The sequence below is a fragment of the Chelonoidis abingdonii genome, chromosome 6 (genome assembly GCF_003597395.2).
Source record: "Chelonoidis abingdonii isolate Lonesome George chromosome 6, CheloAbing_2.0, whole genome shotgun sequence".
NCBI classification, from domain to species: domain Eukaryota; kingdom Metazoa; phylum Chordata; order Testudines; family Testudinidae; genus Chelonoidis; species Chelonoidis abingdonii.
The window spans coordinates 35011157-35030734 of record NC_133774.1 but is presented as its reverse complement, the minus strand read 5'-3'; the positions used below and the strand labels follow the sequence as shown (position 1 = coordinate 35030734).

At 36.1% G+C, this 19578-nt stretch overlaps 1 protein-coding gene across 2 annotated transcripts in view; it reads right to left on the bottom strand.

The window, feature by feature from the left end:
- The window catches only part of NDUFS4 (NADH:ubiquinone oxidoreductase subunit S4), a 66884-nt gene that overhangs the window by 5001 nt on the left and 42305 nt on the right, over positions 1-19578 (bottom strand). For both annotated transcript variants that reach the window (XM_032798923.2, XM_032798924.2), the window contains 2 exons: positions 5088-5260; positions 1015-1088 (listed from right to left, as the gene is read on the bottom strand). In XM_032798923.2, coding sequence (XP_032654814.1) covers positions 1015-1088; positions 5088-5260 — 247 coding nt within the window. The remainder of the gene's footprint in view (positions 1-1014; positions 1089-5087; positions 5261-19578) is intronic.

Sequence of the window (19578 nt, the reverse complement as noted above, 5' to 3'; positions counted from 1 at the left end):
TTTTAATTGAACTGTGACCACTCTAAATTCAGAAATACATTGAACGGAGAAAGATTAGGCAACATTGTGGTTTAATACCCTAGCCTTTCACCTCTCGAGATACAAGTTATGACCTGTAGTGACAGGAATTAAGTGAAAATCTCTTTGAAGGGCTTCTCCTAGTTCCCTGCATGTGTGCACACAGCATAAATACCACATAATTTGGCATCAATTTGATCTGACAGGCACTCCCTACTCATGAGGTGCCTAGGACTGGAAATAGTAATCGTTTGTAGGCCAAGATGAAGTTCATTGGCAGAGCTGTGTGGGAAAGCTGGAGTAATGGAGCAAATTCCTTGTGCAGTTGCAAATTCCACTTGCAAAGGACATTGTTAGAAAAATGTCTGAAAAGTTATTTAACAAACTGTAGACTGCTTATTGTATATATAGTACTTCTAATGGCCTGTTAGAAGATTAAGGCCCAAATCCTTTAGAGACTTAAGCATGTGCTTATATTAATGCATATGAGCAGTCCATTAGACTGCCAAATCAAAATTAAAAATGACTACTACTAATATACTTGCATTTTTAGTGCCTTCTAACAAACAGAAATTAATTGCCTCACACATAACATGAACTGAGCCTCTCAATTCCAGAGTGAAATAAACATCTCAAAGATGTGGACACTGAGGGAGAGGTTAAGTGACTCGCACAAGATCAGACACAGCAGAGTCAAGAATAGGATTTGATAGCATGTGATTGGGATTGTATCTCCCAAATTCATAAGCAGGCATACATAACAACCGAAAGTTTTCAGAGCTGCTACTGACTATGAGGTAACTACATAATTAAAGAGGGATTTTTAATATGTAATTATCAAAATTAAAACTGGCACTTAAAGAATGTTAGCTTCAAAACACTATTGCTTACTTTATTAAATGTAACTTTTCTTCCCAAATGGTAAAGTAAAGATTATCTAAACAAAACAGACTCAAACACAAATACTGCCATGACCTAGAATTCTTAAATACATACCATTTTTTTCAGCAAAGGCAATAGCATCTTCTTTAGTAGAGAAAGCTAGAACCACGTTGGACAAAGGATCAGCACTGTAAGATGTAAAACAAAATATTAATATATATTTGAAGTGTAACACTAAGCATTTTGTATAATAATGTTTGCACCTCACAGTCTAACCTAATGTCACTTTATGTATACATTTTTAAAGACATCATGAAGAAAATGCATCATCTTCAAATAAATCAGAGCCACCTGAGTCCTTTTACTTTTAAGTTAGGATTTAATTTCAATATTAAAAGATTTTCCCATGGGAAGATTTTTCTTTGTATTTCAAACAAATAATCTGTGTTAAACTTTTGATTTTATTTTCAGAAACTGATATTTTAAAATTGTAACTATGTAAGTTCCTAAGCATATGCCTATGACATAACCATCCAGTGCTCTATGAAAACCTTTTAATTCTAAAACTGTTTGAAAAAGGAAGACGGATTTTGAGGGATTGAAAAGGTGAAAGATGTAAATACTGAACAATGTAAAGAGACAAGGAGCCTGTCTTTAACCTATTTGCTTTGTGAATCTACATTATTGCAGAAGGGAAAGCAGGACTTCACAGCAAGTAGGCCAGGAATACTTAGAGAATACCTGAACAAACCTGGCATCTAGCACTGCCTGAAAATTGACACAGTTATGTTTGTGATGATCTCCACATTCAAGTGTTTCCAGAGCAGCATTTAAATGCAACAGAAGCCATCTGTACCCTAATAAAACAAGTCCAGAAGCCCTCTGAACTAAACGAATAGAGTTCAGAAGCCCCAGACCATAAGCTAATTGTTACTTGTAGATCAGTTGTCTTAGTCTCATTTCTGAAAGTCACAAAGTGGCAAAATGATTTTTGAAATAAGTGGGTCCAGCCATAGTAAAAACTATCAGTCCACTTAGCAGCTATAAAAATTCAGTCTAGAGCACTGACGACAAAGGAATAAAGCTACATGGTAATCGATTAACCTGCAAATTTAACAGCAATTCCAGGAAGAAATTTGGGGTAACACTACTGGAGCACAAAACCTAATATGGCGTCCTGCCTTTCTGAGACAGCAAGTGCTTAAGAAAGTGGGAGGTGGATCACTGAGAAAGCCAAAGGCTGAACGGCAAGAACTGCAATAGGGGTTTCCTCTTGGCTGTACTCTTAGCTGCACTACACTGACAACATCTTCATCATCTGGACCCATAGAAAAGAAGCCCTTGAGGGATTCCACCATGATTTCAAACAATTTCCATCCCACCATCAACCTCAGCCTGGACCAGTTCACACAAGAGATCCACTTCCTGGACACTACAGTGCTAATAAGCAATGGTCACATAAACACCAACCTATACTGGAAACCTACTGACCGCTACACTTAGCTACATGCCTCCAGCTTCCATCCAGACCACACCACACGATCCATTGTCTACAGCCAAGCTCTACGATACAACAGCATTTGCTCCAATTCCTCAGACAAACACCTACAAGATCTCTATCAAGCATTCTTAAAACTACAATACTCACCTGCTGAAGTGAAGAAACAGAGTGACAGAGCCAGAAGAGTACCCAAAAGTCACCTACTAGAGGACAGGCCCAACAAAAAAAGTAACAGAACACCACTAGCCATCACCTTCAGCCTCCAACTAAAACCTCTCTAGCGCATCATCAAGGATCTACAACCTATCCTGAAGGACGATCCCTCACTTTCACAGATCTTGGGAGACAGGCCAGTCCTTGCTTAGAGACAGCCCCCCGACCTGAAACAAATACTCACCAGCAATCACACACCACACAACAAAAGCACTAACCCAGGAACCTATCCTTGCAACAAAGCCTGTTGCCAACTCTGTCCACATATCTATTCAAGGGACACTATCACAGGACCTAGTCACATCAGCCATACCATCAGAGGCTTGTTCACCTGCACATATACCAATGTGATATATGCCATTATGTGCCAGCAATGCCCCCCTGCCATGTTCATTGGTCAAACTGGACAGTTCCTACGCAAAAGAATAAACAGAGACAAATCAGACATCAAGAACTGTAACATTCAAAAACTAGTCGGAGAACCCTTTAACCTCCCTGGACACTCAATTACAGACCTAAAAATCACAATTCTTCAATAAAAAAACCCTTCAAAAACAGACTTCAACGAGAAACTGCAGAACTGGAATTAATTTGCAAACTGGACAACATTAAATTAGGCTTGAATAAGGACGGGGAGTGGATGTGTCATTATACAAAGTAAAAGCTATTTCCCCATGCTAATTTCCCCCCTACTGTTACTCACACCTTCTTGTCAACTGTTTGAAATGGGCCATCCTGATTATCACCACAAAAGTTTTTTTTTCTCCTGCTGATAATAGCACACTTTAATTGATTAGTCTTGTCAGAGCTGGTATGGCAAGAACTAATTTTTCATGTTCTCTGTGTGTGGGATGCGTGTGTGTGGGTGTATTTTTAGATATATATCTTCCTACTCTATTTTCCACTGCATGCATCTGATGAAGTGGGCTTTAGCCCACAAAAGCTTATGCCCAAATAAATTTGTTGGTCTCTAAGGTACCACAAGTACTCCTCGTTCTTTTTGCTGATACAGACTAACATGGCTACCACTCTGAAACATTTGATGACAATTCAATGGTTATGTACAGTACAGAAATCAGCCTAATCATATTTTATTACATTATTATTAGAGCCTGATGCTCTTAAAAACTGGTTTAAAATTATTAGAGCCCAACAGGTGAAAAACATGGAATCTGAGGATGTTTAAGATGGAAAATCATTAATAGACTACATTCATAGGCTTAACCGTTCAAAATCATTTGTATTAAAATAGTAATTACTCTTTCCTTCTCCTACCACCTAAGAGCTCACTTCTGAATTCAGTATTTTTCCTGCTACACTGGGCATCAGGGAGCTGATACAGATTTCGGTCGTATCAGCTAGTGTACAGGAAATGGAACACAGCAAACAGACCTGAGCTCAGGGTTAATTTTCAAATAAAAACACATTTTAAAATTGACTATTTTTAAAATTATGCATATATTTTGTGATTGGATTTAGAATATTAAAGAGCTAAAACAATAAACATAATCTACACTATTTCAACTTTAAGGTGTGTTTTTTTAAACACACAGGACAAAGGTAATTAAGGGTTTGGTTTCAGTCGCTTTTGTACTAAGCTCTAATGTAACATAAAATAATTGCTAGGGGAAACTTTAATGTGGACTGTGCTCTTTCCAATGTTTCAAAAAAAAATTCTGGAATGGGTGAGATATTGAAACAAGTTTTGCTGACAATGTGTAAATGTTAACTTTTCAGAATAGGTCTGTAGCAAATGATATTTCAGTGGCAATTTACAGTGATGTTAGGAGAAGTGTGCCAAATTCTCATAAATTATGAAATTTGAAACCACTGATTCAAGTGGCTGTGAAATGCTATAAAAATTCTGCAGGCTCAAAACAGGGACTAGACTGTTTAGCAGGTGATAGTGTACAGTTATCACTGCTACAATTTTTATTTCATCAAGTCAACAAAACATCTTAAAGCATACCAAACCAAGCAATAGGCCATAATTTTGAAAAGTGAGTAAAGTGATGTAAATACTTAAGAAGAAATATTTTTAAAAGACTGCTCATGAACTAGATACATTTATCTGAAGTTCTGGCTAATTAAAATGGACCATTCAGAGGGGTTTAGGACCAGATGTAATTAATGACCCTCAACTATAGTGAGACTGCAACTTGCTACTACATTGCACATGTAAACATAATTTTTGAGTCATACACTTAAATTAGGTGGGGAAGGAAATTGAAGATTTTTTTCCAGCCTCTTCTAGCCTGGAGCAATGCAATCTAAATCTGTTTCTAAACCTATTTATGCTAACAGAGAGAGCAGCACACGTACTGTTATGTTTAAAATTTCATCATGATCACTGTGACCCATCAACCATTTATTATAATTATGGTTAAATACACAGATTTACAGATACAAAGGACATTTCAAAGTCAAATCTGCGCAGATATGAGAGGAGAAATCATTTCAAAATCAGACTCACGTAGATGCCCAGCCCATTAAAGGATTTTCCCAGCGCTCTCTGGTATCAAATTCTAGCTTCCATTTCTTCGTGTTGTTGACACCGGCCTGCATGGCATTACGTGCTGGGACAAAAATCTGAACTTTTCTGGTTTTTATGTGCTCCTCTGGAATGCCAGTTAAAGGAGCGATATCCTACAGAAAGAGGAAAAAAACACGCAACTTGTTTAAAACTACTCTATTAAAGAAGCTAATATAAGTATCAATGTTCACTACCTTCCACACAGTTTTTTTCTTTATTTTAGAAGGAATGTTCCTTTATAATAACCTCACCCCCATGAAGGTATACCCTGTAAATTCATCTTTCTTCAAACAGCAGGCTCAATTTGATGAGTTTCTGATATTATGACTCATTTCACTTAAAGACGTATTCTGTTTGACATTTTTGATTGGGAAATCTCTCATTAAGGCTCATGCAGCGTTTGTTGTATTAATGTTTTGGGATTATTTTTTTTGTTTATAAGAAGTCTGCAGGAACCTTATAATTTAAAAAGCAAAACTGTTTACAAGTTTCAGTGGAAGAGGTTAGTAGGAGAATGCCGCAGCTAATTAAGCTATTGTCTTGTAACCAGATTTAACTGTACTCAACAGTAAAACACTAGATAAAGACCATGAAGAGACACAAAGTTTTAATAGGTAACAAAAATAAAATAGACAAAAAAATAATAATCAAGGAATCAATCTATTCATGAGAGAGACACACTGGTGAGAGTAATTTTTCTGGATATAACTGAAATGAACACACTTTAAAAACTAAACAGCAATTAAATATAACTAGCATGTCAATTCATCCTAGCACTGTGACACCTGCTGAACAGAGTAAAGTGGATCATCAAATTCTTCATCCAAAGCTGCTGAAAGAAGCCAGCTAACAACTCATGACTTCAGATACTTTTAAGTTTAATGCCAATGGGAGCTCCTTGGACTCTTTCTCCTTGTCTCTCTCCAGGAACAAATGCTCACCTGGTGAAGGTCCAGAAATGTGCGGCTGAACTTCGGGCATATTGAACTAATCTTGCCAGTGGTGACAAGACCTGAATTGAGGAGGCAAACAAGTCATTTTGGGTTTAAGTCTTCAGCTACCAGCTTCACAGGATTCTGTTCTGTGACAAACTTAGAAGCTTTTGATGCTGTCACCAGATCATCCCTAAAAATGAGGAATTTCATTTTTTGTATCACTTCACAAAATAAACTAGATCAGTCTGTCTGAACTAAATCAGGGAGTGAGAGTGAAATGTTTGTCCTGCATTTATAACTAAAACAGAATGAAAGAAAAACACAGGAAGTTTCCAACTTGTAAAATTTGAGCTCAGACTATACCTAAAGCAAACTGTCAAAATATTTTAACAACTTAATCATAAGTGTTTTCCTTAAGCCCAAGTAATGTTTATTTTGAATACCAGTCTAGCCATGATATTAAAAAACCACCACTAACAATTACTCAAATGTTGCAACATGTACACAAAACATACTCTAACAGACTGGCATTTCTAATTCTGCTAAAATCTCAAACTACAATTTAAAAAAGAAATACTTTGAAGTTTTTATTTGAGTTGGCAACAAATTTTGTGCTTAACCAACCCAATACCTTTTCATCCGCAGCAAAAATTAGGTGCGGCTTTACTGTTACGGCTTGTCTGTTTATAGAAACGAAATAGTAAACCATTCTTTTATATATATTATATACATATATATATATAAAAAAACATATATACACACACACACACACACACGGCGGCAAGTACATACGGGCAACAGAGAAACTGAACACTATAGTTAATGAAATAATATTGATCCTACTATGTGCAAAGATAGTTACAAAAATTGTACAATGAAAAGCATTTTTAATTTCATTAGTATTGCCATTTTCACAATTGTGATTTATTTTGACACTCACAAATTGGGTGTAACTAATTTTTTCATCTACAGTGATTCAGACAGATGTCTGGATTTTGATGATGGTTAAACAGTTCTTGTATCTACCAAATCTATGGCTTATCCTCCAGGATAAAAAGGTGTTCTGTTAAATGAGATTACAATAAACTTAAGGACACATTTTAAATTCTCTCTTTTGGTGATAGTAAACTCCCCCCAGAGCCCTAAACACCACACCAAAAAGAACACAGAAGTATTGAATATAATGCAATAATTTTAAAACTGGTATATGTTGAATATGATTTTAAAATTGCACTATGCTGCCCTCAGAACACAGTAATTACTGTATTTGTAAATTTCTTGTAATAAATGTTCAGTCTAATTTATCTGAAAGAAAAAAGTCACAGTTTTGGGGCATTTGATTGGCTTCAAACAATAAAATTAACTTTCCTAGCAGCATGCAATTCATCCTATGAAGATCTTTTCAAAGTGCAAATAAAAACTGCCTGTTTTAAGACATTGAAATAGCTATAGGATGTTGCTAGCTCTCCATACTTCTGATTCATTATAGCTAAAGTTTCCATGCCTTCTGGGAATCTAGCAATTGTTTATTGATATCTTCCCCAATTTCAAGTTGGCAATTGAACAGACAGTTGTTAGGACAATGACTTTCTGGATTTTGAAGCCCAAGTCGTCTTGACATAGAATCACTGTTTTTGCTTGCAGTAGACATGTAAGGTACTGTAGCATAGCTGAGCTGTTGCCAAAGATATGGAATAAAAAGGCTTGGCATCTATCACATACTTGACACCTAAAGAGCACAGAAGCTCTAAAATTCCTATTCCCCGTAGGCGCACTCTTAGTCTAGACAAACTGATTTCTCACACTTTTAAAATGCATTACAACACTCTATTGTGATCATTTCATCCACACGGTTCCAGCTAGTGACAGAAGAACCTGTCCTTTAAGCGACATTTCAATGGGCTAAAGCTCCCGCTCCAAGATTCCATTAAAACAATATAATACTTGAAAAGAACTATTCTGCACTAAGTTGAACTTTCTGTGTCTTCAGAGCTTTGTTCTGAGTTCAAGTTCTCATTGAAATTACCTGTGAACAAACTCTCCAAAACAAAGATGTTTTTGACAGCTATTTTCAATTTGCTCTCATTCTTTTTAATATTGTGCTTCTTACAAATTTTTGCTTTTGTATTAATATACTTAGAGTTTTTTAAACAATAACGGTATCAAATATTATAAATAGAAAAAAACCTGAGAAATCTGAGATTAAAGAGATGAACTGTTCAATGCTTAAAATTACGTAGGCTGGCAAAATTGGATCAGATTTTAGTTGATGTTATTTATCTCACCATACAAAAAAACAAATTAGGACTTGTACTGCATGATGAATATACAATATTTTCTTTCTTTTTTTTTTTTTTTTTTTGAAGAAAATAACTTTAAAAAAGGTTTATCATTTTGACAGCCTATTGCAACAGATCATAAAACTTTGCTAATGTCTATCTTTAGCCCTCCTCAAAAATCCTTAATGTCTATCAAATCAAAGAGACGTTTCTTTTTCATTTATGCTATTTAGAAAGATTTGAGGTATTGAAAATCCAGGCCGTTGAACACTTGTATCATTTCCTACTGATGAGCTACAGAATCCAAAGAGGTTCACATACTGAAGGTTAATGAAAGTAGAATTCACCATGAAAGTGACCTACTTCATTTCTGAGGGGGCTGTTAAAGTACCCCACTATTATAGCAAACTCTAAAGGCGACAGTCTTGAAAAAAAGAAACTAATAAGGCAAGGGAGGAGAGGAAAAATTTTTTTTGAACATATTATTTATGAAAGTAAGCATTTTTGGCTCATATGAATCAGGTGTGCATAAGTTTCATCTCTCCACTATGAAAACTCTCATACACACATGAAAAAATTGTGTGAAATGCTGCTATCAAATATCTACTGTTTAACTTTTCCCCCTTTTTTTTTTTAAATAAAGGAAGCAGGGAACAAGCAATGGGAAGTTGATGTCAAAATGCAGAAAAACCTCCCAGTAAGCTTCCAGCAGCCACCCAGGATTTAGAGTCTTGCTAGTCGCTCTCTTTTCAATACCAGAATTTCACACATTTCAATGACCATTATGACTTCAAAGAATTAAATTTTCATCATTGTCCGTCATCTGCCGGTTGATTTGTATAAAGGAGTTCTTCTGCATGCACTCCAGACAAAAGGCTCCTTACTTTCGTGGCTATATATCAAGTTTAAAAGTTCTGTTTGTGACAGTTGTCTGTGGTAAATTAGGGCAATACTGACGGAGTGCAGCTGCTCTGCAGGACCCTCCTTTTTGGCATCATTTCACTGAAATAAAAACTGAATAATTAGCTTCTGCCTGTATTAAACCATAGAAATGCCACTGGCCTTAGTAATTACTTCCGGTTGCTCCCCCTACTTAACCTCCACAGTTTACACTTGTTATAAAACAGGAATAAATAGACTTTTTCTGCACTTTACAGGAGTTTAAGAGAGTTTGTTCTTCCCCCAATTCCCCATATGTTTTGACAGGTCAGTAATAAATTGCATCAGGCTTTGCTATAAAATCATAGTTTCCTCTGCAATACATTTTCTAAGTTTAAATCAAAATACAGTTATGACTTAACACAAAAACAAGCCACTGGGCAATTTGAATCGCATATATTATGTAGCTGCTGTAAATAAGAGTTTTTAGTCACTATTCTTAAGTTGTTTGGGTTGTAATAAAGGTGAGAACATGCACATTTCTGGAATTCATTATGGTCCTTTTGAAACAAATGTAAGCAAATAAATCAATGTGAAGCACAAGCAGAAAGATGGAGCAGAATAAGCTGAATATGGGCAGACAACATTTATCTGATAGATATAGACATAAATAGGGGGAGAACATATTTGCTCTTTGGAAATTCCATATTGCATGGAACACAGCACTCTCTTTAAAGCAGAGAGTATATTTTTGCATTACTATAATAATTCTGTGGATAACATGCGTTACCCATAATGTGTTCCTCCATCTAAATATTCATAGCAGGATGACTTTACTATTATATTTTAAAGGAAAAATACACTACTATAGCAGAAAAATTAAAGTCTATACCTTCACTAGTCTCTTATTTCGTGTTTACATAAAAAAAATTTTTTTTTTTTTTGCTAAAAGTGAAAAATATTCAAGTAAAGAAAGAAGGGTGATGAATCTACAAAAGAGATACTCTAGAGAGCATGTCTGTGAGAGATGTGGGAGTTGTCAGTTGGGCTCTAATCTGTATTTGATAGAAGTTCTTCTTGCAATATCTTTTATTTCACCAAGTGCATGTCTTCACTGAAATTAGAAACCTGTGGCTGGCCCATGCCAGCAGACTCTGGCTCATGAAGCTTGGGCTAAGGGGCTGTTTAAGTGAGGTGTCGACATTTGGTCTCTGACTGCAGTCTGAGCTCTGGGATCCTCCCACCTTGCAGGGTCTTACAGTCTGGGATCCAATCCCAGGCCAAATGTCTACACTGCAATTAAACAGCCCCTTAGCCTGAGCCTTGCAAGCTCAAGTCAGCTGGTATGGGCCAGCCATAGGTTTTTAATTGCAGTGTAGATGTACCCTAACAAAGCATATGCCAAAGGAGCAGTCATCATCCAGAAGAGGTCTCAGCAGTTATCTGGTTTGAGTGAAGCTTGCAAACACCCATTCCTTTTGACCAGCCTTTCCCCCTCCTGTTTCAATGCATATGCCAATCTAACAGTTACTCTGTTTTCTGTCTAACCAGAAAAAAAAAAAAAGCCTGGCACGCAAAGTCACTCCAAAACTAGAGTATAACATGCCTTTCCCTGGACCATTTGGTCAGTATCACTTGTGGTTGTTTTGTCCTGAGAGAAAGCAATAAAATGGCAAACAGTGGCATGTTTGATTACCATTCTGAAAAACATTCCACTAACCCATTAACATATTTGACTGCAGATCCACATTAATTACATACATTAATTCTCACCTCAAGTGGGAAACATGAAGGGAAGAGAAGGGTGTAAAATGGTGTCCCCATAAAATTCATGCTTTAATCTGAACACAGGAAACTACCTTATTTATACACTGCACTATAATCACAGAAAAATGTACATATCAAAGGCTGGTTTCCTGTGACAAAATCATAAAAAAGATATTTACATAAGTGTCTTTCTTTTTTAAAGATTTGTTTAAAGACAGTACTAAAAATAAAAATAAATAGAAATATTTTGCTTCCTTCGGAATCCTGATAAAAACTTCATAGTGAAGTATCAAAGTATATTCAACAAAACTGCATCAGACAAGGCAAGCTCTAAAAAGTATAACGGGTTCAGTCTGTTGCTGGATAGAATAATTGCGTCTTAGAAATTAAAAATAAAGTATCTGGAAATGTAAGTAGTAAGCTCCATATGAGGTATAAAGAGATCTCGCGCTCAAATATTTTGCCAGGAATCACGAAGCAGCAAGAATAAAGCAAAGGAAATGAAATCTTTATTTTGAAATAAAATCATTTTTAATTTCTACAATTCTGCTTTCCGGTTTTGTTAAAACTGGCCTGATAAGTTTAGTAAAATTAAAAAGAAAAATTGCATCAGCCTGATTTGACTAATTCCTGGAAGAAGTTATGAATGTTTCTACTTGAGTGGAAAGAAGAGAATCTCTGTGAAACTATATGGAAAAAAAACAGAAAACTAGGCCTGTATTCTAGAAGAGAGAGTGCTCAAACTTGCTCCCACTGAAGTCAATTGGAGTTTTGCTATTGGAACTTCAGTATGAGTAGAATTTATTCTCTAGTTTAGAATAATGAAACAGCATTTTTAATGGTGGTGGGGAAATCACAGCAGAACACTTTACAAAACATCTTATAAACTGTATTAGTTTCAAAGCATAATATTAAGAATAGACAGAATATTCTTTCTAGAAGTGTCACCTATAGAAGATGTATTTATTCTGCCAAAAGATACACCAAAATGTTTATTAGTTGTAGAATACAAATTTAGTGATATGCATTTTTCTGTACTGTAAAAGGTTTAGATTGTGCATATACACTATGCAGTATATATACAGATAAAAAACAAACATATCACAATGAAACACAAAAAAAGTGTAGTGGTTAAGAATTACAACTATAGCCAAGTTTCTGGATTATGAATTTCCAAATAAATGAAAATAGGGATATTGTTAAACATTACTTGGGCTTACACAAAGAAAGATAACAGTGACATAGCTGAAGTGATTTGACACTGCTTCCTAGCTTCCTATCATCTGCAATTGTTGGCAGTATGCCACTGCTATCTTGCTACCACCAGTATTTGTAACAAAAGACATTTTTTCTCAGTATCAAAACTGAAAGGTACGGGATGGAAGAGAGCTTAAATTTACTTAATTGCCATCAGTACTTCCTGTTGCACCTAGTTATACCTTGTTGGTTTGCCATCTAAGCAATGACCCCAGCCCAATCTGCTTACTCCATGAGATCTAGCAGAAGTACAGCACAAATAATCAAAAGAGCAAGACCAGGAAGGAGCAGTCATACACAACATTGCTCTGTATCCCTTGACTGAATCTTCAACTCTGTATAAACTACAGATTAACAAAGTTACAATTGAGGCCGAGAGTTTTAGACAAAATATTCACCTTGCACTTCTGATTGTTTGTGCTGCACTTCTATTAGATCTCATGGACTAAACAGATTGGGCTGTACCAGTACTTAGACAGGAAAGCAAAAAGGTACAAATAGGCGCTACAGGAAGTGGTTATAGCAACTCAGTAAGTGAGAGTCTTGCCTAAGTGACAGTACTAACCAGTAACCCACAGGCACTAGCTTAAAATGCCATTTTTCAGATGAGATGCAAAACTAAGGTCTCGACCACTTATTTCCATTAAAGGTCCAGCAGCACTTTGTGTAATAGGATTGTTGGCTCAAGTAATGGCCACTGAAGTTTACAGGTGTTTTACACACACACACACACACACACACACACACACACACACACACACACACACACACACACACACACACTTTTTTTTGAAAAAGGACATACTATCTCCCTCTCATGAGACTAGAATAGCAGTCAGACAAAACTCCTGAAAAACAAATCACTTAGATGTCATGCCTATATTAACATATCAAGTCACAACTTCATAGGAAATAAATCAGAAGCAAGACAAATTGAGCAGGTTTTGCTTTACTTTGTTCCTCTTCGGACAACAGTGAGCCCTATGGCATTTCCTTTTTCTGCATCCATTCCCAGGCATCCACCAGTATAAATTGGTCCAAATATGGACCAGATGACCTTAAATGGTCTTTTCTAAATACTGATTCTAAGAAATCATACTGCACCATGTTAAAGTAGTTCCATTTTATATAGATGAAACCTATAAAAATCAGAGAATTCTAATGCTAATTTATGTCAGATGATATAGTGTGGAGTATGGTCAAAAGAAGATTCTCTGCATCTTGAAGTCTTTAAACCATGATTTGAGCATTTCAATGGCTCAGACACAGGTTTGATACAGGTGTGGATGGCTGAGATTCTGCAGCCGGTGTTCTGATCTTAAAGTCTGTTAAAAGTCTATTATAATTACTCAATAATGAAATGCTTGTAAAATCATCACCTCTTTGATTCATGCAACTGTGGAACAACTCATAACTAGGTATAAAGTCGTAACTCAAAGACTTGGAATTTAATTCAATAAGCTATCCAGGTCCTTGCACAAGTCTTATTTAAACAAAAAGGAGTGCATTGACTGAGTCCACAGGAGCTAGCGGGAACAAAAGTGAAAATGGATATTTTTAACTTTAAAGACCAATATTGTCAATAGCAGCAACTACTACTGTTTCACTTCAATTAAGTATAATTCCCAGAAGACCTTACTCCCATGTAAAACCAAGACTCTACTTTATTGGTACATGTGCTCTTCATTCTTTGCTTCTCTCACAATAAAGAAAGCAATTCCTACTGCTGTAGTAAGTCCCGGCTACAATGTGTAAAACAGTTTTAAAATTTGGGAGAGAACAGAGAATGGAAGTAAATCCTAAATCAAATATTACAAATTGCAGTGGTGTTGAAGGAGGCATTTTGTACCTCTGTTTAAGAGGCATTATTAAATTTTAGGAATTATAAGAAACCCTCCAGAATGTTAAAAGTTGTCCCCAACTGTAATGTGAGATATAATTCTTCCATGCAAAATATGCATAGCTTTTACATGTTGAAAGCTAGTTCCAAGTAGTGTGCACAATTTCCATATACAGCAGGTAGTGGAGAAAAAAAAAAAAAGGACACAGTTACCCTAGTTAAAAGGGTAGAAAATAGAGAACGATTATACCAGTGGTCCCCAACCTTTTTGTGGCCAGTAGCACATTCATGTTTTCAGAAGGGTGTAGCGGGCACCAACAATTTTTCAAGGCTTATTTTGTATTTGTACATTAAATAATTTGAAAAACATCATATTTAATATAACATAATATATGAATCCAGAGAGGAGAGAGAAGCTGGAGGGAAGCCGCAAGGATAGAGAACACCGGCGCCCGCAGCCCCAGAGTTCTCTGTCCCCATCAGGCACAGGGCAGCGGCTTGTCTCCCCTGCTGGGCACTAGGCGGGCGCACATAAATGACACGGCGGGTGCCATGGTGCCCACGGGCACCACCTCGGGGACCACTGGGTTATACAGTGTTAGTATACTGCAGTTCTATGCATCAAGGATGTTGCAGCTATTAACAGTTTAAACTTTCACTGTATTTTGTTAATTAGTGCATAGAACTTTTAAGCTTTTAACGTTTTAGAAGGTTCTATTTTCTGATTGTCATGTTAGTCATTTCTCTCTATACAAATGAAGAAACAAAGCTTCAATGTTTAACTATCACTGATGAAAGCAATAGTTGAATACTATCTTGCAAAATAAAACAAACTTACTGTATGTACACTATGATTGTTTAATTTAGATTAGCCAATTAGAAACTTTTTGCAATTTCTTTAAAACCTGTGCACTTATATAGCCTATTGATTATTCCTTGTTTGCCTTATGGTCAAGCTAAGATCTAGTTAGAGTTGTGTTTTTCAGAGTTTATCCTTCTCAAGATGCTGACAGCCATAAATCCTGTTTCCATGCAATTTTTGAGATACAACAGAGAAAAATCTAGGTCTAAGAAGTTAAACGGGTATTGAAGTTAGACATGTCATATACAATATCTTTGCCTTTAATTTTCTAATGCTATGTAAAGAACAATAAAAACAGAAGAATGTGTTTTACATCAATTGTATATTCATAATTCATTTATAAACATGAAAAGTTAAGTTTGGGGGAAAAACAGATGATTATGTTAAAAATACATTTCTGTTTTAGTACTGCAATATTCAGCCACTAGCTTATGAGAAAGACAGAATTAATGGATTTGAAGGTGAATTTCAGTCAGACACAGACATGGTTGCATTAATAAATTTTTGGTCATTTACAAGTGAAATATTTTAATGTTACAATGTATACAAGTAATGTAAAGTGAAGATTCCTTACATTTATAGATAATCTAAAGAAGTTTTTGCCTATAGGATTTATTACCTTTGGACAGTTTCATTTCAAATATTTCAAATGATGCACAAAGCTATTCCACATTGCAAAAATCACTTACATATGCATATATACTTATGTGAATAAAAGATTATTTATTAAACTGTTTGCAAAGAAAAGTGAACAGTTCCTCATATGCAAGAACAGTAATATCATACATGTCTTTACAGGAGATACCTAGAAGTTTTTATGATTATTGGCAAATTTTAATCCCCTTAAAGAGAGACAGAAACCACATTCAAAATTTTTGTCAGCCCTTAGTGGAGATCACTTGTAGCATACCTCTCTCACTTGTTTACCCAACCGTCACAGAAAAGGGTAACAATTCTTTCCAGCTTCAGTGAAGATTATTTTCTCATGAAAAAGGTAAAGACACTGGGCTACATGCTCTGTTCTACTTTATGGAGTGAAAAAAAGAGGCACTAATCATACAAAAGGGGAGGAGCAATTTCTCTGAAGCATGTTCTTACCAAGACAGACACTGCGTAAGGCACACAGGGAGACCCTGTGAGCTGAAAAACTGATATTCTCTGCCACATCCATCCAGCCTCATTATACACAGGCTGCCCTTTTTGTGGGAAACTAGCCCTGAGAGGGTGGTTCAAAAGTAACTAAAAGATGCCAAAAAATACTGGTGCAACTATAGCCATTCTCCCATTGACCTTGGAGGTGGAGATAGGTGGTAGAACTAATGCAGAACCACAGAGCCATCAAGAGAGACGGGGATTTACAGGTTTCAGGCCCTTAAATCTCTGTTCCTGAGGGGTAAATCATGCTCCTCCCATCCAATCCCAACAGAATGATTCAAAAGGAAACATTATGAGTGGAAACAATTTCTTGTTCCTTATGCAAGATTTTCCTGCATAGGAAGCAGTTTGTCCTGGAGTTGTTCTTTTACCTCATATTTATGACACAAATATTGAATGGAAATGATACTTAAGAGTAAATTAGGGCAAGCAACAGCAACATGGAAAGGGCCTTTACTTAAAACAATTCTGAAAAGGGATTGGCTAGTCACACTGGTATTTGGAGTTGTGAAAATAGCCACAATTATTCTTTTAAAGCAAAACTGAGTCATAAGCTGGCTAAATTATTTACAATATAGTTAAATTACTGTTTGCATATTTAGTTATAAAACCAAAACAAGTATTTGCAAGATGAAAACTCTTAACTGTAAAATGTTGCCATATTTAGTATGTGTCTTTTAAAAAGCTGTACTAAATTGCCACCATCACAGGTTCTAGAAGACCAGTATTCTTTGATGTAAAATGAAATACTACACAGTGAACAAAAACAAAAACCCTCCTGTCTCTCCTTCAAAGAGACATATCCTTTGACCCAGTGCTTCAGACTAAAGCCTTGAAATTTTTGCACAAGAATGCTGCATGAGAGAAGTCCAGACAAAACAGACACTTGAGATGTTAGGTTGTATAACCCCAATCTCAGACACTCCTCCTTCCAATAACCTAGCAGAGATAGTGCTACCATGCACCACAAGAAAAGGATCTCAAAAAGAAAACCAATTTCTCTACCTTCTCCTCAGAAACTTGCACATGAGAATGTAACCCATCAGCATAACTACGGTACATTTGTTTCAAAACAGCTCAGAAGAAATTGATTCTGAATAAGTTAGGGGCTACTTTAAAAATTCTTCAAATTTAGCATTATACGTATTTTCCATAATGAAAGAAAATTATCCTAATCCTAGAAACACCAATACATTCATGTAACAATATTTGTTGTTTTTTTTCCCCAAAGCTTGTTCACATCAATTTTTTCTTCTTTACAAAAGAGGATGATTAAGTAATTTCTTTACTTGCACTGTCAGAGCTACAGAAAGCTTCTCCTCTCTGCTGGTGAATCACTTATTTCCTTCAGACATTCTACAGAAAGCTCCATATATATCACTATCAGCCAGCCGAGCTTGCTAACACCACTACGTGCTTAATCAAACAATACTTACCTACAAAAGCAAGTTGCAGCAAGCACTAGAGGCTGAACTGAGATAGCTTATTCTAATTAAAGAGGGATTTAATTGCCAGGCAGCGAAATGCAATGAACTAACAATCAATATATTAGATTATCTGTAAATATAAACGTGTGCTGTATTTAAGATATTTCTAGCAGCAACTGTACCAAACAAAAAAGAACCAAACCACATTTTAATATAAATTATTATTTTAGCAATAAATGTTTGTTCTGGTGATCAAGTGTGTCACCAGCGTACATTTACAACAGGTTGATATTTTCTGCAGAGGAAAAAAATCTCATACATTGAAAGATTATATTTAAATAATATTAATGGCTTGACAAAGCTATCAAATTCAGGCTCTTTTTCATGAATACTGCATAGCAAAATTTGTCAGCCTTTAACTGAGTAAGCAATTGTGCTTGTGTGCACTAACAGCTTTTGCTTAAGAGCATAAAAACTATTGGGCACCAAAATGTCACCATAAATAATAACTGTACCCAACTGTGTGGGCTTCAAGTTAACCATGCAAATACATATTCACTATAATTACCACTTTCACTTTTTGCATATGCATTTTTACTTGCAACTATCTTATTTTCATTTTATCCTCCATTTCTTAAATTTCAAATTTATTCAAGGGATACATCTAATTTCAAAATCATTCTGGGGGAGATTGTTCAATTTTGAAATACCTTTTGCATTACAGGTTTTACAAGGTTAAAGTGACAACCACCAGAACAAGAGGCAACAGAATGCAAATAAAAACACTATCCTAAGAACAACAACGGAGAACAACAGAACACTGACTGTACTAAACTTTTTTTTTTTTTTTTAAATATAATCAACGCCTTCTCTAGTCTACTAGCAAATAATTATCCATTTAGGCTCACTCCAGAGCCCAGTATCTGGCTCAGATAGTCTGGTCAGTTACTGATTAGATGCAGTTGGGATGGGAGGAGATCTTCCCCCAACCAGTAGAGCCAGTCAATCTAATAGGACAGGTGTTCTCAACCTTTTTCTTTCCGAGGCCCCCACATGCTATAACTCCTCCATGGCCCAGCTGTGCCACAGTAACTGGGTTTTGCATATAAAAGCCAGGATCGGTGTCAGGGGGTGGCAAACAGGGCAACAGCGCACACACACACACACACACACACACACACACACACACACACACACACACACACACACACACACACACACACGTTTGTATACAAAACTAGAGTCATACAGATCCCAGCACTGTGCACACATTCATCTGAGGGACACTTAGGACTAAGATTGGAAAGGGATTGGAGGAGGGAAGAGTTAAGAAGAGGGAAAACTCTCTGCACCCAGTAAGGTGGATTGAAAATACATTTTGGTGAGTGGAGTTTCTTTTCTTTCTTATCTCTGGAACCCTCTCTTTACTGGACACAAAAGAATCAGGTCTCAACAAACTGGCTGGAGAAAAGAGACCAGCACTCAGTTATTAATAAGTTTTTCCCTGTAAAGCTTTAAGGAAAAGATATTATAACAAGAAACCAAATGCAGGTTCGCGAGGATTCTTCTGCATGCACAGTGTTGCTTATACTATGAAAGCACAAATTATTTAATTAAGGCAGCAATTCCCTTAATCTCCCTGTTGGAAATAGCATAGGGTCACACCTTAATTAACTATATATAATTTTAAAATCCTGTCTGTGGATGTGGATCCATTCTAAATTATTATATTATAGCAGCACCAAGCAGCCCTTGTCATGAACCAAGGCCCTATTGTGCTAGGCACTGTACAAATACAAAATAAGACAGACTGTAATATTTCTGGGCAGGGACTAAAGTATAAGATAAGAGACAACAGATGACGCAATACAGACAGATGATGAGTACAAGGAAATAATGAGATAATACCAGTCACTATTGTCTGTTACAGCTATCCCCCTATTCCATTTTGTTTCTTACAGCTGTCCCCATACTCCATTTTGTTTTTGTTCTCCTCCTGTGGCCGCCCCTCCCTGGCTGTTAAGTTGTTT